This window comes from Tigriopus californicus, chromosome 6 (genome assembly GCF_007210705.1).
Source record: "Tigriopus californicus strain San Diego chromosome 6, Tcal_SD_v2.1, whole genome shotgun sequence".
NCBI lineage: Eukaryota > Metazoa > Arthropoda > Copepoda > Harpacticoida > Harpacticidae > Tigriopus > Tigriopus californicus.
This window is the reverse complement of record NC_081445.1, coordinates 1,359,676-1,378,529: the sequence shown is the minus strand read 5'-3', so window position 1 is coordinate 1,378,529 and position 18,854 is coordinate 1,359,676. Positions and strand designations below refer to the sequence as shown.

The window sequence follows — 18,854 nt, the reverse complement described above, 5'->3', positions numbered from 1 at the left end:
GAAGCAAAGAGAGAAAGCTAATAGCTGACCCGGTTGTAGGGAGCAAAAGTAGGGCAGGAATAACGAAATTACCGTAATTCGTTCCTGTTTCGAAAAGGTACGTACATTAGGTATATTTTGGGGAAAATGCCCATTCTATCTTTCAGGCATGCAGCAATCCCTTATTTGACGAGGAACGGTTGAGTGTTGAATTGCTCATTTTGGCCAGAGTGAGTGGAACTGTAATCCGTTCCTTTTAAAAATGTAGACAAGGAGTATCAAAAATTTGTCATCTGATTTAATTAATCGGCTGTATGAGCAAACGATACTCTCATTTCGAGCCAGGATAGTGGCAAGGTATCTGAGCTAGGCCAAGAACAGGTGTCTCTCTGTTTTTTAGTTTTAAACACATCGGAACCAGTTATTGAAATTCTGGTTGGATATCTGTCATTTGAAAAAATAACCGTAATTTTTGCTGATGCTAGCTAGACACCCAATATCAGGGTAATTTTGTACTACCTTGACCGTCAATCAAGCATCAAAATCATTAGGTTTTACCCATGGTTAAATTTAATTGGAATTCGAATAAAAGTACTTATTGGCGATTTTGCATGAATCTAGACACTGGTTGTTGTGAATTAATTATGTGTATAATTATGTTATGATATATTCAATAAATCAGTTGATCACTAAATCATTACAAACAATATGTGCATTCGTGGAAAAATGCCAATAGATGTTTTTTATTCAATAGGCATCAACTACTATTGAAATCGCGGAAAAACAGGTAAAGCTGTTTGTGCAAATTCCTTTCATGTCAGCAGGAAACCTTGAGAAAGTTCCGTTCACATCAATGGATTTGTTCAATTGTAATATTTTGACATGCTCCAATAGATGGAGACAAACGTGAAATAATATCAGAGTCGCAGGATTTTGTACTAACCCGACAGAGTCCATCAGTCAATGTGAATAATCCATTGCACTTATTTGGCATTAATCTTACCTGGACAAACAATTAATTATGAATCATCACAAGTATACGCATAATAGAACCCATGACCCCCTAAACGATAAGTAGGAGCTTAGGGTTCAAACATATCCTCAGTACGTGAACGAAACTCAAGTCATCCGTTGCCAACGTCAGTTTACAAATCATTATCTAAAATGGCTCACCTGAAACTTGTGGCACTTTCGGTCATCCTGGCTTTTCTACTTAGTTGTTCTGTGATTCAAACAACAGCAGCTCAAGAAGCAGCATTGGTCGATACTGTGGGTGTGGTGGTGGCTTGTTGCTCTCAATGTGGAATGACCACATTTGGATACATTGCCACCAAAGTAAGGCTTGCAAACAGACGTGACTTTCCGACTACTCAGAAACCATGAGCACAATTTCATTATCTCATCTAGATTTGTGGACCTAATGGCTGCTGTTACACCAGTCATTTGGGCAATGTCTTTGATGATTGTGGTGCTTACACTTTTGGTGGAGCGGGCATCGGAGATTGCGATGGATTTGACATTGGACCAATTGACGACAGTAATGTCCGTAAGTGATTGTAGATCAATAATGGGGAATGCCACTCACAACTCTATTCAGCTGGACGGTTTCAATTTGTTAGTGGGTAGTTCAAGTCACGAAAAAGACTCAGTCCCATAGAATCATTAATATCATGAACGATAACAAAGCCCCAACATTAATTTGGAAAGAAATGCGATGGAAATCTTAAATGAACCCTTTGTGACGGCTGGAAATTACAAAAGTAACTGGAAATACAAATTTTGCTAACGCAACAGAGAAATATACGAGTCGCTTGTAGGCAAAACTTGCAGGGTACAAATTTGATAGATCCTTGATATAAAAAAGGGTGGGGACAGATAATCAAAGGCTTCCAAATAGGATCACATTTTAGTTATGTGGTTACAGCGCTTCCTCGCCTAATCCTGAATTAAAACAATGCAGTTCTCTTTTACAGAGGTTGGATTGTACCATGGAGGAACTGACGGCGCCCAAATCGACTCCATCAAATTTCAAGTTGTTAATCCCAACAACACTGCAGTGGTTCAGACGGCCGAGTGCTTCTTTGAGAACGTGTTCCTGGACGGGACCTCCTTTATCGTCTCCGAACCTGGAGACTGCATTGTCTTTTAGATTGAAAAATAAATTCATATCTGCTGTTTATCTATTTGGGACTGCTGCTTTTAAGCAGCCGTGTATTGTCCTTTTCATTGGGCGGAGGTAGCGCCCTCTGCTTTCTCTAATTTCAGACACCATAACATAAAAAAGAGGACACACTGTATCAGACCAGGCTTTATCTAGATTATGTTCACTGAACAAATTATTGATGAAGTATTGTTACAGAATGAATATATCACCAACTGTTCTGGAAAACATTTCAAATCCTAAAAGGGTAAAATTCCCAACACCTGTGACTTCCTTTTAAGACTTAAGTAACCTTTTTCTTTTTATTGTTTACTGGATTGCGCATCAAAGATATTGCGATCATCATTTCCCATCAAATTGTAGTATGAAAATGTTAGTTCTGCCTTACCACTAAGTGATTGTACAAACTGTATTTGGGTAATCTCATTTTTGTCTCAGTCCAAGAACTACTAATAGCTCCTTAATAGAGAAAAAATAGTACCTAGTTATATATTCAGTCAAAAATAACGAGAATGAAAACATTTCCAAGGAAGGCTAACATAAAAAATGTTTGTCTAACGTTAAGGAAAGAACCGGTTCATATGTCGGGTTAAGCAATCGAACCTTCACGTTCATTTGTGTCCATCAAGCACGTTACTAAAAACCCTTGTACATCCTGTTAATCTAGTGTAATGCAACTGCACGAGAACTTGGATTATTAATTATTTTTTTTTTCAGTTTTGCCCATTCATGTCAATCTTGAAATATCTTAAGATCAGCTATTTAATTTTATAAGCATAACGTTTGTCTTATCAAGAACAAAATAAAGATTGAAATGCCAGAGACTGCGCTCCGACCTCCTCAATTTTGTTTGTCGAGGGCGTTGTTCAAATTGCCAAAAAACTCTTTTGGAATAAGGAGTGATTCAGGGCTTCGCAATTTGTCATCTTTCCCAGTGCTTAAGTTCAAGAGGTAGTGTACTAAAGAAAAATAACTTTGATGCCTGTCTGTTGAAGTCAAAATCAAGAAAGATTTCATGCACTTGAACGTAAAGCTTTAGCACTGCCCATATGACCCATGCACAACTTAATTTATTGAGTTATAATCGAGATAAATCAGCTTTAACAATGATGCAATTGATTTCGCAAATTGATGATGCGCTTACATACTCTTCTCCATACCAAGCAAATGGCGAATTTTCTTCAACGCTTTTACATTCCTTCTGAAATTGCCTAAGGAAAATGTCAAGGCATTGTTTGCCAGGATGAATTTATTAAAAGGTTAGTTATTGACTGCCTCGACTACTTCCTCTATGCTCTTGCTGATTTGACATCAAACGTGGCACTTTTCCTCATTGAATATTATCAAAACGTTGGATCCGGTTCAAAATGCCCTGGAACATTGCTTTTCCCATTGATTGTTTGTTTAGCCCGCATTGGGGTCCTAGATTGAATTCATAAAGTCAGCAATTTCCGGGCCCTGAGGTTTGTTTATGAGTCCAAGGGATTCTAATCTCTATTCTACTTAGCTTCAGGCAACCTCTCTATTATCAAAGTTCAGTATTCTTAGAAGAATGACGTTGGAGAAACTCAACGCAACGATCTTGTGTTTGCTCCTCTTGAGCTCGTTGGGATCAAGTTTGGACACGATCAAAGAAATCTGGATCCAAACTGCCGACTGCAATTCGTGTGGAATGACCGCTTTGGGACATATTGCGGCCAAGGTGGGACACAGACCTTAAAGCATCCTGAAATGAATAGTACCCACCCAATGGAGGGAAAAGCTTCAGGGTGACGAAATTTTTCATTGATAGTTTAGTCAATCAGGGCCTTCTCAGGTGCATGGATAAGTAAGAAGCAAATTGTCAAACTTCATTTACCTTCCTGAGGCCGCATCTCATGCCCCAAGCCAAATGAAATGACAACATACGTGTATTCTTACGTTGTTAGGGATTGATGTTACTCTTCTTCGTCTTTCAATATCGGATTAAGGAACCTTTCAGCTTTTAACCCCGTGTTTTAAAAATGGGTTTGCTAAACTTGCTCGTCACACATAAACTCTTTTGACCATGAGCTTTGTGGCAAAACTTCGCATTCCTCATGGGAAGTGAAGGAAATCCAAAGAATAAAGCGGGGCAGCGTTCTGACTTGGGGCATTTTGTAGAGTGATAATTTAGACAAACATCACAACCAACTCACACCGTGAACCAATTAAATTTCTGTACATGATAATTATGCCCGATTTTTACCCGTTTGACAGACTGACATGACCGAGAGTCACACTAAAGATTATGATTATACTTGAATTTTCAGCAATCGAGTGAGTTGTGCTACAAAATTCAACAAATATCATTTTCGGTGTGGTTCTGTTACTTGGCTCAATATCAAAATCCATTTGCTTCAAGAAATCGGCAAATTGAAATATGTGACAATAAGTGACAGCTTGGTATAAGTTAGCTATTATGTTTGTCTAAATTTTCCACCCACAAAATGCCCAAAATCAGGATCCCGCATTAACCTTTCTTTATTATTATTACATCGCTTATTTGGCTAGTTTATCGCAGATTCCAGTTCAAATAGCGGCACCCTGAAACTTTAAAATCCTCCCCGACATCGATTGGAGGGAATTTCAGAATGAGAATAATAAAATCAATCTTGGAGAGACTTGAGCTCATTCCGACATTGTTATAGGTGTGTGGCCAAAACGACTGTTGCTTCACGGACAAATTACCGGGGAATTACAATACGGGATCCATTGACTTCCTGGAAGGACCAGATATTGGCGAGTGTGACTCATTTGAGATCCAGACGATGGGGGAAAATTCGGAATACTTGAGTAAGCATGTTCATTAGGCAAATAATAAAATCCACTAGCTATGGCATCCATCAAAGAGATCGTAAGAGTTTAGAACATGCCTCTAAAGCTTGGCGTTAAAAATCAAGATAGTTAGAACTTGATTGGAATTATCAAGTTTTACTTCAGCATGCAATTTTTTTTTTTGTTTTTTTTTATGGAAGCATTTTATCACAAATTTAGTAAAACATGTGAAAATTGAAGAAGCCGAAAGATTAAGCACTTTTGTGCGCAGGTAACAACAGTTAGGGGTCGAGAAAATATTTGGTTCTCTTGGGTAAAACACTGTTTTTGTTGTCTCAAAATGACGCCAAATGTTAGCTCTTTTCCTCCCAAAAGTGCAAAATATTACTTCATATTTTACATATGCAAACAACAAAACTTCATACTTATTCATTGTTAGTCAAATGAATTCGGCTGTTTGTTCAAATCGGAGCCTACGCTTTTGGTCGAATGTACCCACTCAAAATATTCGGGACGGATGTTTGAATGTCCTCTCTTTTGCGTTTAAACCAATTAGATTCCTTATAAGATATCGCATTTGAATAGCGCGGCTTTGTTTCCAGGCATTACTTTGTATCACGTTGGAACAGATGGTGGCCAATTCGACTTTGTGGACGTCCTCACGTTGGAAGGCCTTCGATACGAGTGTCAAATGAGGAATGAACCCATAGACGACGACCAATTCGTCCAGAGCACGAATTGCCGACGGATCCCGACAGCAGCAGTCAACAACATCTGAGTAATTGTGGTTAGATGTACGTTTATTTACGGACTAGTAGTACATTAGGAAGATTCTGTTACATGTATAAAAACAATAACTCTTCGATCCATGGCCAAAGCATAGATCTTTAACAGCACCATTTGACTCGTTTGAAAAGAGCGAGGAACGGGCCTGGCTCACTCAACCTCTGAACTGTTGGGAGGTCATTTGTTTTGAGAGCTTAAACGAGTCATATATTATCAGAGTTTCGTTTCCATGCAATGTCAAACATAAGGCACGCAAATGGTTTGAGTCCCCGGGGGTCAATGGGTGGGTTAATAAACCTAAGAGTAATAATAATAATAATAATGTTATTTAAGACTTTGGGTCCCTGGGTAAGGCCAGCAGTAGGGATGGTAGTAGTAGTAGAAGTAGTAATAGAAGGAGTCGCGGTAATTGTCTTAAAAGGCGAGGAAGAATCGTCTAAACTGGCTTCGATTCCGTGTGTCCCAGTAGATTAGCTGAGGTGCTTGTACTTGGTGAAAAGATTGTAAAGCACTCTCAGAGTGGACTTGAGATCCAAATTGACAATGTCCTCAGGTCTGGCCTTGGGCTTGGGCAGCCCACCATCTTGCATCAACTCGAAGGCTAGGCCCACATTGGTGACTTTTTCTTCAAAGGACTAAAAATGGAAGAGATACAAATCGTGGATGAGAGAGTAAGAAAAGCCCTCACGAGAAATGGATAGAGCAAATTATCGAGATTAGATATCTGAAAGTGACACCAATGACGGACGCTACTCCGGATCCCATTTAAATGAAAGGTAGAGAGAAACCCACCGGTAACCACAATGTCAGTCGGGCTAATTCAACCCAAAAGTTGTTCATGGAGCACAGGATCATCTTTGGAAGATCAACTCATGGTCCACGACGCTCTTCCGTCATCACTTCCTCGACTACTTTCAATCAGTAGATAGATATTTTGATACACCCGCTATATATCACTCCTTGGCTTCTATCCGACTTCATAATAAGTCGATGCAGGTCCAAAATTTCGAGCATTGAGGCGAAATGCAGACAAGAAGTACCACAGATTATTGAGCGTTTCCCGAATTAATTGGCATCCAGTATTTCATATCCATTACAAATCTCGTTCGTACTGTCTCTGGTCTTTCCCCAATTGCTTTTGGTTTTGGCTCGTTAGTGCTAGTCCGACAGATTGCAAAAACTTGTCTTCTCCATGAGCGACACCCAATTCGACCAAAGGGAAATCCAAATCACAGAGAGTGTGGCACAGGGGATAGATACCCACCGGCACAACATTAGCGTGCTGGTGCTCTTTTTCCAGGACCCACGTTCGGCACAAATGAGAGCCCACCACTTGAACTGGCCAAGGAAGTCAGTCCAGCCAACATCTTACCGTGTACTAATTGCGACAATGAGTGTCAAACCGTGCAACAATGGTGTAAACGATAACGCTTGCAGAAAAGGGCTACCATAAACGAGAGTACACCCTTTCCTCTCCGTCTCTAACTTCGTGATTCCATTTCCCCTTTTCTTTTCTAATCTATAGTGCCATCTCTTAATGAACTCTTGTAGATCCAGAGTGGGTCCTGAAGGTACACACACGGTCTTGATGAAAATCCCTCCTGCACCACCATTGACGTACCATCACTATATCAGGTTGCTTAAAGTAAATGATGGCTTTGTCTTTTTGCCTTTCTTGGGGATTCCCGGAAAAGTTTTTTTTCCTTAGCTATTTTCGGAACTCGTTGCGCCCAAAGCAACCCTAGCTTTAAAAGAATGCCGTGCTGATGCGATTACACTTGGCTTAGGCAGCTTCATTCTGTCACCGTACCCCAACTATGCAGAGAACAAAGCTAGAAATGTCACCAAAGGCCAAACAACTTTTCCGTGGCCTTTCCTTTCATGATGGTCATGTAGGTAGTTGCGTGGGAGGAAAACGTCAGTCACGAGATGGAGACTCGAGTTGAAACCTAGTGTGCCCTCTTTTTTGATGATCATTAATTTCAGAACTCTCGATTCATCAGCGTTGCTAGCGATGGGCTAGCACAACGGCCTAGACGCCCCCAGGCCCTTGCAACCGAAGGGTTGGGTTAGGTTAGATTAGGTAAGGTTGGGATAAATTCAAAGATGGCAACACTGGTCGTCTTGAGAATCACCAGTTCTGAATGAAATTACCGTCCATATTTATTTTCACCCTCACACAAAGAATGTCTCATTATCGAATTACCTGGGGAGTAAGATGGAAGTCATAGAGTGGAACAAAGTATCCTTCCAAAAGCCCCATGAGAAGACATAGGAACACGCCATCCGAGAATTGAGCGTCCAAATCATATACATCCAGGTTGATCTTGTTCAGATGCTTGTTCACAAAGGTCACCAAAGACTTCTTGACCACCTTTGGAGGGAAACGATATCATGCAAAAGAAAAAAAAAATCACGAAAGATGCATTAGGTTCGTTGAGAGGCGCTTAGGTCAGTTCCGCAAATGATCTTGAGATTTTGACCACAGGATTTGTCCCGGGACAAACATAATTTCTACCTTTGAAACCTCTCACACGCCCAAAGCTTACCAAAGTGCTCGGAGACGTTGACTCAAATTCAATCATAATCAGATCTACGTGGATATTCTTGTAAGAAACTATCAGCTCTCTCAATTTGATGTCTCTAGTCAATCTCTTCCTATTTCTTACGGACAAAGACCAATAAATAAGTTAATACATGATCTTTCTTCATCTATCACTTCTTGGAAGACGGTTCTTATCCGTCTGAGAGCTGTATTCATAAACACACCAATTGCGCACGTGGTCTCTTACTTGAAGCTTGTCCGGGGCGTGATCGAAGAGGGTGTCAAAAGCATCACGTTCCTGCTTCAACCCCAAATCATCATAAGCCGAGGTGAGCTCCTCCATGATCACCCGATGCAGGAGAATGCCATCTCTCTTGGTAACAATCACCACATCCACCGTCACGTGCTCCGGAAGACGAATGGGAGCTCGGAAGTGACGAGCCAAGGCAACCTGATCCCCGAAAATGGTCCAAATTACATTTGTGTACACGTACGTCCATTAAGCAACAGACAACGGCAATCAAGTATTCATCCTTGACCAAATGAGTCGACCGGGATGATAACCAGAATGAGGACAGAAATACTGTACATGTAAACGAATTATTCCCATCGGTATGATTGATCCTCGTTACCCGCCTGGCGGTGGAGCGGTGGAGCTAGACGAGGCCACAATTGGACTCATTCCGATGCGGATATGTGCTCCAGAAATGGAGATCTCCTAATGAAGTTGCCCACTGCTTACCAACAAATGAAGAATTGACACAATGTTCTTGGTGTGCACACTATCGACGCTCCATTTGGCTTGTCCTCGTTGAAGCCCCAGAACATGATTGGCGAATCCCAGCACGATTCGCAACTTATTTCGTTGTCCGTCCTCGGTTTGCGTCACTTCCGGAACTTGCAGTTGTTGACCAGTTAGTTTCTCCATCAGCTTTTGCAGAATCTGCGAGGATCAAATCAGAAGAGAGTGGCTGATAATGATTTTCCAATATCACACTGTCACACTGGACTACTAGCTTCCATCGGAAGCATCGAAATACACATTATAACTCAATCAAGATTATTATTTTTTTTCTTACACTAAACCAAGTCCTTTTTGATTTGGAATACCAAGCTCATGGCCATTTTTACAATTTTATTACCATATGATTAAACATTCACTTGTTAAGCCATACAGGGGGGAAAGAAATCAAGGGCCTTCTGAGAATATTTCTTCCTACTTCGGCATTTCCGGACATGCTTTATATTCTTCAGAAGCTCACCCCATTGGAAGGTGACCAGTCTCCATTATAAGGCTTAAATTTTAGATCATTGATGACTTGGCACTAGGTTTTTGATAGTCAAAGAACATAACCAAACCATTGGGTTCAATATCATCAAGCAAATCTTTGAGTGGGCCAAGAAAAACATTTATCAGGGGGGAACCAAAAGAATACCCGGTATTTTCAAAGCAATGAAATGCCGATTGTCAGAATTGTGTTGGTTATCATCCATTCGCGTTCACGTGTCAACGATGCGAAAAAAGTGCAATTTTCCGATTCATTAAAGAAAACCGTCATCCCCATTTCAAGGGATTCTTAGACCTAATTCTAAGCAACGTTTTGGTAGGATGGCTTTCCGTCATTCCGTAAATGCACTTTCATAAGTGTGCTCAATTGCGTAAAAGCCTTTCTCCCACGCTTTTCCCGAGTCGCGTCCTAAATCGAGGTTTAAACAGGCTTGTCTAAAAAGTCACTTTAAATGTCTGGCCAGTCATGGATAAGTTAATAAACTCCAGCCGTTTTAAGGGGCCTTTAAAGGCCGGCTCGTTGTGTCTCCGGAATCCCGTTGCGCAACGACCCATTATTACGTGATGCCCACAATGTCTGTGCGTGTATGCATTATGGTCCAATGTCAAATGAAGAAGGATCCATCTATGGTGGGTGATCGGAGGCCTACAGTGAGTGGTGCACTCTCAAGATGAATCGTTTGTGGGGCGAACCAGTGGATGGTGGCAATTTGTGTCCAGTGAAACGGATATTACTTCTCAGGGGAAATTCATTGGTTGGGAACGCGAAGATCAATGGGAATTGGAGGGATAGAGACAGCAACAGGCCGCAGCTCTTGGCTCTCTTCAAAAAAGGGCTTTCGGGGCCAAGGAATGAAAATGGAGAGAGAGATATCAGATATCACTTGTCTGATAAGCAAATGAGATTTTATAAAAAAATGATCAAAAAACGCAGATGGATCTGAGAGGCAATATTAGAAGAAGAAAAAATCTTTCCTCATATTTATTCCCTTGTTATTGGAGAAAAGTGCGAGAATGCCATTATTGGTCGAAATTGTTCTATTTCTTTTCTCTCTTACCCTCGTCAGCCAATAAGCATACTTCAATAATTATAAATAAACATAAAACAATGTGTGTTTTTCCAAACAAAAAGTACATTTAAATAAACATCCACGAGCTTCGTCTCAACCCAGGTTTTAGAGCGTCGAGGTTTAAGGTGCGTTTTGAGAGGACCTCCAAATCCTCGAAAGTTCAGGCTTATTAGAACAATGAAGTTCATCCCTATTTTTTCTCGGGTTCCTTCATTGTTTAATTTGCTCCCTTCAAGCAATCAAAGGGAGTACGTAGGTGTTGATCCAATAGCATCTTATTGCAATTATTCATAGCAATTCGTTGGTGGATCAGATATTATGAAAATCTAAAGTTAGGTAAAATGAATTAATTTTTTTGTCTTGAACGGCTGGGAATTTCATTCTCACGTAGCCGCAAGGGAGTCCAAAAATAAACAGAATACAAAAGACAAAAAAGGCAAGACTGATTTCATTGACTTCATGATTGCCCGCCATATATGACAACCTATTTAGCACTTCCACTCGGACGGTCTTTAGTTAAAGTAAGAAAACTAAGATGCTATTCGAAACGAGGTTGAGATGGTCCTTCCAATCTTGTGCCTGAACTCTAAATGTGTCGTGGATGGATTTCCACTGAATTTAGCGATGGCCTCTCTGGACTTGTCAACTCTATGAAAGGAGTGGGTTTCAAAGTCTCATGTGACCAATGGCAGCCTTGAATAGACAAAAGGAACAACCACCATGTGGAATCCACAAATATGTGTCCTTTTACAGTGTACTCTGTCCTTCCAGTGCCTTGAAAGGTCGCTGTGTAGGAGTTGTGACTATCAAGATTGTGACTATCAAGATTGTCCCTCTCCCAACCAGGTTCGTCACGATGACGTCTTGAGTCACTGATCGAGCAAGAAGAGAGAAGAGCTCTTGGCAAGGAGTGTGGCTATGGGTGTATGACAAAATGGGATCGGCGGCACGTGGGATTACAATGAGCACTCAAGGGACAATTTTGGCGCTCTAGAGATCCATGGCAATGAATGAATGAAATGCTAGAAGGGACCGAGAGGAGGCCCTCAAAATGCTTCACTGAATGATGAGTGAGTAGGAAGCCAAACTTGAGCGCCTAAGGGGGAGGNGGGGGGGGGGGACTCTCGTTCTGTGGAAACTCCCTTGGGCGGCTCAGCTGGACCGTGGGACGAGAATGCTCGATGTGGGGGCGAAACAGCGCACGAATAAACTAATCATTTTCATTGGGGTATAAAGAAGTTGAAGCATACAACATTCTTTGAAAGGTCGCGTATGATAACTAGCTTATACATAACACTCGGCACTCAAATCAAAGGGGGAAATAAAGATGCCTTTTTCGGGGTTTGAAGTAATTATATCGCTAGATCAAATAATCCTACAAATACGTAAAATATATCACCGGTCAAAGGGACGTCCTAACAGTATTTCTTTCACTTCCATAACTGGCCTCAAGATCTTAAAACTTCAACCTTTTTCGTTCCTCCATCCTTTTTACTCCCTCTGTCCCAGTTCCTAACAATGGATGATCTCAAGCCCTTTTACTCCTTTGTTTTTACTTGGAAACGTAAAAAGCAAGAACAAGAGAGATTCGACGAGGCTTTTCAATGAAATTGCAAATACTTTGTGGGCGAAATGCTATATAACTAAGCTATTTTTCCATATCACATTGAAGCGACCACTAAACTAGGTTGAGCGCATCTTTCTGCAGAGTTTAAGTGCATCTATGATGAACAAGTGATTTCAGTTTAGGGAGTAAAAAGGGGTAAAGGTTGATTTTTGTGTCGCTTAGTGATGGTTAAAATTCATTCATTCAGTAAATCATCATCGAGATCTGCTTCGGCTCTAATTCCGGATATAATCTTTCCAAGTCACGATTCCACTGTTAACGATTATGATGCACAGGTTTGTAACAGTTGCTTCCGGTGCATTACACCACACGCAAAATATGTCACTTCACGGTCTGCACCCAAGGGAACAAAGATAAAAGTGTGGCTTTTCTTGTTGTAATTATTCTTGTAATTATAGTTATGGATATCCGGGATAACGGGCACTCAAGATTTACAATGAAATGTGATCTACTCCAAGAAAAACTGGGTATGTCCTAAAGAAAGGAGGAGGATATGGTTTCATGCATTGCTGAAGCAGGGCTTTAAATAAATCATGTTACCAAGGGGGATGAGAATGCAAAGATGTCATTACCGAAGCCAGACCATTTATGTGACCTTTCTCTGCCTCTACAGAGTTCTAAATAAAGTTTCCGGGCACCAGCAGCGTTCATGGTCAAACACCCAGAGGCTAAGAATGGACCCTTGCGAAACGCCAAACCACCTCAAAAAGGTCAGATCAGTCACTCGAGTTTGTTCAAATAAAACTTGGAGGCTTATTGGTTTTCGAGTTGGTCGAGCACGGCCCAATCTTCGCCCAAGGCCGAATTCAACATGGCCCTCTGAATTTATCCATCTTTGTTAAATCTTGCTCGTCGTTCGGGTCCAGGTCCGTCAGAATGTTGTACCCAAATTGGTAAATTGTGAAAAGGGCGTTTTTCGACCCAAGTATGCCATTAGGAATTACGTATATATGGACCAAGAGATTTAAGAAAAAAATAGGATGTTTAAGCTTCCTTGTTACTGTGCCCCTGATGTCTGGGACTTGGCGTGATAGTCCTTGTTGAGAAATGGCAATTAGTCTCACCCTCTTCAAGTGTTCACCAACTTCTAATTTTGGAAACAAACATCGATTAGCTGCCAAAAAAGTAGAGCACCAACAACTACAAGAAAGTGCTGCCAGAGATTGGACTTGACAGGTCTGAAAATGTGGAGTTAGTACGTAATTCTGAGGAGAATCTGATCCGAGAATGAAGTGAGGAGGAAAATGAACGAGCCAGAAATAGCTCGACACGGTAGGAAGTACAAGTGGGCTAATTGAGGTTCAGTCAGTATGTTACAGTGTGGTTCTGGATAAAATTATCTCATCACAACATAGAACTATAAACGACTATCATAATTTGGTTCAGACCGTTTGGTTGATCGCTTTCAAGTCTCGTTTCAAATTCAAAAAGGACACAAACGTTCGTGCAGGTCTATCTGCTTACGATTTTATTATAACTTTCACAATTCATCGGGTGTGCGTCCATGGCCTATGAAATTTGTTAATCGGGGAACCAGGCGCAATTATTTTTTAGTTCATGCGTTCATTCTCTTCATGTCTGGAGACTTACATTTGGATATAAAAGCCGTTTCATTTCACCGGAAAAGGCCTCATCTATCTTGCATTTCAGAGATCGTCGTCTTCTTAAGTGTCTCCATACAAAACTAAAATCGACATCGCAATGTTCCAAAGGATGAAAGCATTTGCTCCATTCATTCCCAAAGCAAAAACATGGAATGAGTTCATTTCAAGGACGGATAAATTATCTAATTATATCCGTCTTCTTTTCGTTACAAATTAGGATCCATTTCGAGTATTAATGACACGTTTTAAACGGAATGATTTTGTGGGCACAAAACTATGTCTCTCAATCACGACAAAGGAAGGGCCAAACGTGGGATTTTTGTACTCCTTACTGACTTACTGTAGATTGGCCCACTGAATGAATGATCTCTAGCCCAATGATACAATTCAGAATCCATCGTGAACTGCACGATCAAATTTCTCAAATGTACGATAAATCTTGTTTCATTTCAAAACATGGCATGAATGTTGTGGGAAACTTAAGGAAAGTGACAGAATATGAGCATGTTGTACAGTAAGTGACGTACTGCAATGTAAGTGACTGATGCAAGTAATCCTTCAATCTCATTCCCCGCCCCCGCGTTTCCCCCCAACTGAATGCATTCACAACCCAAAAGTCTAAAAATGTCATTCAACCAGAGTGCTTCTTCCAAAGAAACCTTTTGAACCTCATTAGACATTCTGCTGACAGCGGTCCCTTGGGGCACCACGCTCCCCAATATCACAGTCAGCCGAACCAGTTTGTGCGAATCATTATTAAGGATGTGCAAAAGATGCAACTATATTCTTTTTGCATAATTGGCCATGTTTCAGTTTTTTTCATCTTCGACGCGTTTCACATTCTTTACACTTTTATTGACATCATCATCTGCATCTTTTTCACTAAAAATGAATACACATTGTCTTTATACTCTTTTTCAAGCTAAAACACTAGTCACAAAGTGAAGTCAACTGGCACCCCATTCTATGGCTATCTTCCAAAACATAAACAAACACCCATTGACAGAGGCTTTGGTGTAAAAGTGAAAAGGAACATCATGCCTGAGTCAGCTGAGCACTACACCCTCTGATCCTTACTTTAAGTCATCAACCGCTCCCTCTTCTCACAAGATATTCTACGTCATCTCATTCACAAAGCTCATTAAAGAGTTGGGTGAGCCTGGTGTGTGGTCTTACAACATGCAAAAGAAGGCTCTCTGTGGCAAGCTTTGCTCCTTTGCTGGGCTTATGTTCCGACGTTTGGCCCTTTGCACCCATTTTGATTCGAACGTGCATTTACATTTTAAACGGTTTTTTTTTATGTTGTTCGGCATTGGGGGCCAATTTTCAACGCATTATTATTTGCATAATTGGCTACATATATTTGCATTTTTTACACAGCCTTAATCATTATATAACTACATACATCCGTGAATATGAACCCCGTGACACCCCTCCTTACCTGGCCATCATAGAGATCCTCTTCGATGTCTTGCACAATGATTCGATAATGATGCAGCTCGTCGTTGACCCAATCGATGAGGACCTTGATGAGCTCCTTGAACTTGGGATTCTCAAAGGACTTGGGCTCAATCATGGATCGCTCCTCGTTCTCTTCCAATTGATACTCCTGCGAGAAACAGAAACAAGACATGTTATGTGTCATTGCTTAATGGATTTCTTGCTCTCATTAATACTTACATACCCAAACAACATTTAGTATGTAAGTTTTTAATCTGTGCTAGAAATCAATAAATCAAAGTCGTTCCTTATGGTTTTGTAAGCTAGAAGAATTCCACGATGTGTTGGGGGGTATTTCCATCAAAACTTAAAAAGGCATTTCAATCCTTGTCGGGAATGAGGAGTAATCCCCGGGTTAATTTTAAATGAGTCATTATGATTCGAATATTTAATAGGAATTCAACTTTATAGGCTATTCAGTTTAACAACGTATTTGAGATGGCAGACCAAATGAGGTGCGAGATATTGGGTGGCCCCAGTACAAATCGAAATGAGTGTTTTGAATATCAATTGTGGCAGCTCCGGAATTGAATTGTAGACTTTTAGATACATGTTAGCTCCGCATTGGTAAATAACCAAAATAGACCTGAATTACATACGTAATAGGTGACGACTGGAGCGCACATGCTCAAGTCTAGAACATGCAAGATTCTTCCCATTGACAACTAAAATGCAAAGGCATGAGGCACGAAAATGATGGGGTAAAATTAGAAAATTGACAGTGAAAAACATCACATTTCAGCACGTCCTTGTTTTTATATTCTAATTGCTTTCTTTGTGTGAATGAAAAACTTTCAGTAGATACATTCTTGTTCAATCCTACACATATAACGCTATGAGAATTATCAAAGGTTACAAATTTGAATTGGCCTATCCGTATCAAATATAGGCAAGAACCACATAATCCTAAGCTGGTCGAAACAAATTTCCATCCACTAACTTCATTCAACTATTTCAAATCCTCCATGCGGTTCACATTCCCATATATGTAATCCAATTCATTTGTTACCGCCTTCATGCAAGTGCCAACGACATAAAAATTCATTTTGAGTCGAGTTCGAGTGCATTCCGGGTCTCGTTGGCGAATGGAAATCAGTCCAGATGGAACATTCATAATAGATCCGTATGTGGAAAAAAAACCCGCTCACCTCGGGCGGCATCTCGGCTGATTTGGGCATGCCGGGCGAGTCGATGGCGTGCTTGCCTTCATTCTCCACCTCCTGAACTTCATCCGTCTTCTTTTTCCGGCCAAGGGTGCCCACTTTCGTCCAGAATGTCTCCTCCGGGTAATCCTATGATAAACATGGTATGTATTACATTAATGGAAACGCTATGGCACGATGGGAATACAAATATCATTAGCGTCGTAATGGGCGATGGACATACATTTGACGATTATGAACAAGATGAAGAAAGAAGAACATTCCCCCACTTTTACGGCTGGAGGCGTTATTTTTACCCACCACAAATTATAATCAATTTCAAAGTGGCGTGAAATTACTTCAAACCACTTTATCCAATAGAGGTCATATCAATGGAGTCGTCATTGTGAGGTCCATTCCGGAGGCCAAAAGAACCAGAATAGATTCACCGACTAATGCCTGGTTTTCTAGGATCCGATCAAATTCGCATAAGCAAGAAGCCTCATATGAGCGATGAATAGAGGAAAATTCTGAAAATCCTAACCAATGTTCAATCAGACTTGATCGCACGTTAGAGTCCAAAGCTATGTGCTCGCTGTATGTAATCAGTAACGTAGTAACAAAAATATTGAGTCACACAAGCAAGTATGGTGTTGTATCATGGAGAGGGATTATCCTTCGAATTTCAAAAAAAAAGATGGCACCCTCAAACGTTGAACATTGGTTTAAATTCTAAGCCATATTAATGATGAATTTATTTCCATTGATCATTGGACCCTCCCTCTATCACTCATTTAATTTTCAGTTGATGGGAAAAGCTGCAGGTTTGGGGTCTCAAAGTTACCCTGGTTAATCACAAATCGAAATAAAAAAACAGATCAAATCGTTCAAAATGGATTTGTTAGCGCCAGGTAGGGTAGCTCCATTACGGTATAAATGCGATGGATAAAGGTTACCAGGGCATTTGCCATCAGTTCAGAGATAGCTAGCTTTTGCATAATTACGAGGCCATCCTCCTGTAGATATGCATGTAGCGTCATCTAGCGGGAAAAGGGTCTGGTGTTCTCTAACAATCACAATGGTAAGAGGAAACTCATCTATTTTGGGCCGTTCGTATGGAGTATGGAAAAACACTCCTTTCCACATTATGCTCCACCAATTAGTTGATGGTGCTACTTTTTTTTACACTGTGCCTAAACTGATTATAAAACTAAGCGAACCCTAGAACGACATGAATGACAATCTATATGTATGTCTAACCCTTATCCTACAGATTGGCTATCATCTTCAAAACTGGCCTCGCCAACTCATTGTTGGAGAACAACATAAGCAGGAAATTATGACGCGACTGGAAATGGCTTAAAAACATATTTAGCATGACTCTTTTTGGGTAAACGTTATTCTCCACCGATTAGTTGGTGGTCCTACTTTTTTAAATCTTAACCTGACCTAATCAAACCTTACCTAACCTAACACGATATCAATAACCCTTAAAGTCTCTATCTAAACCTTTTAACATTTTGCCACTAATTTAAAAATTAGCACCGCCAACTAATCGGTGGAGAATAACGTTTATCCCTTTTTTTTGGTTTCCAATCCTCATGAATTCTCGGGCTCTTCGAACGATTATTTCTGGATGAACGGAATCGATTAGAGGGTTAGAATTGCCTTAGGACGACGGTGTAAAAATACCTTGGGTGTGGCCGGCGATCGAGTGCCCGCCTTACGGGACAAGGACGGAGAAGGGGCGGCGCTATTGCTACGCGATTTGGGGCGGGGTAGGGACATGGTGAATGGTTGGAACCGGGATTCAATCGATTCAATGGCTCTTGAATATTGTCCCAACGTAAGGGGGCGTGAGACGGGGAGTGCGAGATCAGGCCCAACTCTGACGGAGAGACGAGACTGCACCTGGTCTATTCGCACCCAAAATAAACATTGGCAGACTGGATGGATGATGGCTGTGACCGAGCTAGGTACAGCCAATTTTGAGGGACGCTGGGGATCAGGCTGGCCAAGTTTGATCAAACTTAGCCATATGGAGGTGACTGTACAAGTGGAACTTTTGGACGACAAATGAAGGACAAAACGGACTCGTTTCACTTGAAATGATTATTCAGCCGTCAGATTATTGAGAGACAGCCTATTTTCGAGACACTCATATGCGGCCTTTGAAAAGTAAAAAACACTAACCGTAAGCGGTTTCAAGTTGGTGTCATCATTTCCAGAGAAGCTATCGCTATCTATCATTTAAAAAGGACTGCTTTCTTGCAAATTGGCTTGGTGAAAACGGCAAAATAAATATTTATGTTTTCCGGAGACAGTTAAGCAGATCTATGATTCCATCGGTATCTCC

The 18,854-nt window shown here is 40.8% G+C and overlaps 3 protein-coding genes across 4 annotated transcripts; 2 read left to right on the top strand and 1 right to left on the bottom strand.

Moving 5' to 3' along the window:
* The first annotated feature begins 1,038 nt into the window (after nt 1-1,038).
* On the top strand, nt 1,039-2,162 carry LOC131882798 (uncharacterized). The gene is made up of 3 exons (XM_059230061.1): nt 1,039-1,314; nt 1,387-1,525; nt 1,953-2,162. The coding sequence occupies exons 1-3, from the start codon at nt 1,144-1,146 to the stop codon at nt 2,126-2,128; spliced, it is 486 nt and encodes a 161-aa protein (XP_059086044.1). The 5' UTR covers nt 1,039-1,143; the 3' UTR covers nt 2,129-2,162.
* A 1,352-nt stretch (nt 2,163-3,514) lies between these two features.
* On the top strand, nt 3,515-8,719 carry LOC131882799 (uncharacterized). Of its 2 annotated transcripts, XR_009373532.1 has the most exons (4): nt 3,515-3,842; nt 4,810-4,954; nt 5,539-8,153; nt 8,211-8,719. XR_009373532.1 is itself a non-coding variant. In XM_059230062.1 (3 exons), the coding sequence occupies exons 1-3, from the start codon at nt 3,693-3,695 to the stop codon at nt 5,712-5,714; spliced, it is 471 nt and encodes a 156-aa protein (XP_059086045.1). In that variant the 5' UTR covers nt 3,515-3,692; the 3' UTR covers nt 5,715-8,719. The 2 variants fall into 2 exon arrangements, 1 of the variants encoding a protein (XP_059086045.1); XM_059230062.1 differs by having other exon boundaries at nt 5,539-8,719.
* Nucleotides 5,719-18,452, bottom strand: LOC131882793 (beta-parvin-like). Its single transcript, XM_059230057.1, has 7 exons — nt 18,191-18,452; nt 16,505-16,648; nt 15,298-15,465; nt 9,010-9,210; nt 8,515-8,718; nt 7,929-8,096; nt 5,719-6,357 (listed from the first exon to the last, which is right to left on the bottom strand). The coding sequence occupies exons 1-7, from the start codon at nt 18,284-18,286 to the stop codon at nt 6,193-6,195; spliced, it is 1,146 nt and encodes a 381-aa protein (XP_059086040.1). The 5' UTR covers nt 18,287-18,452; the 3' UTR covers nt 5,719-6,192.
* Between the last annotated feature and the right edge of the window lie 402 nt (nt 18,453-18,854).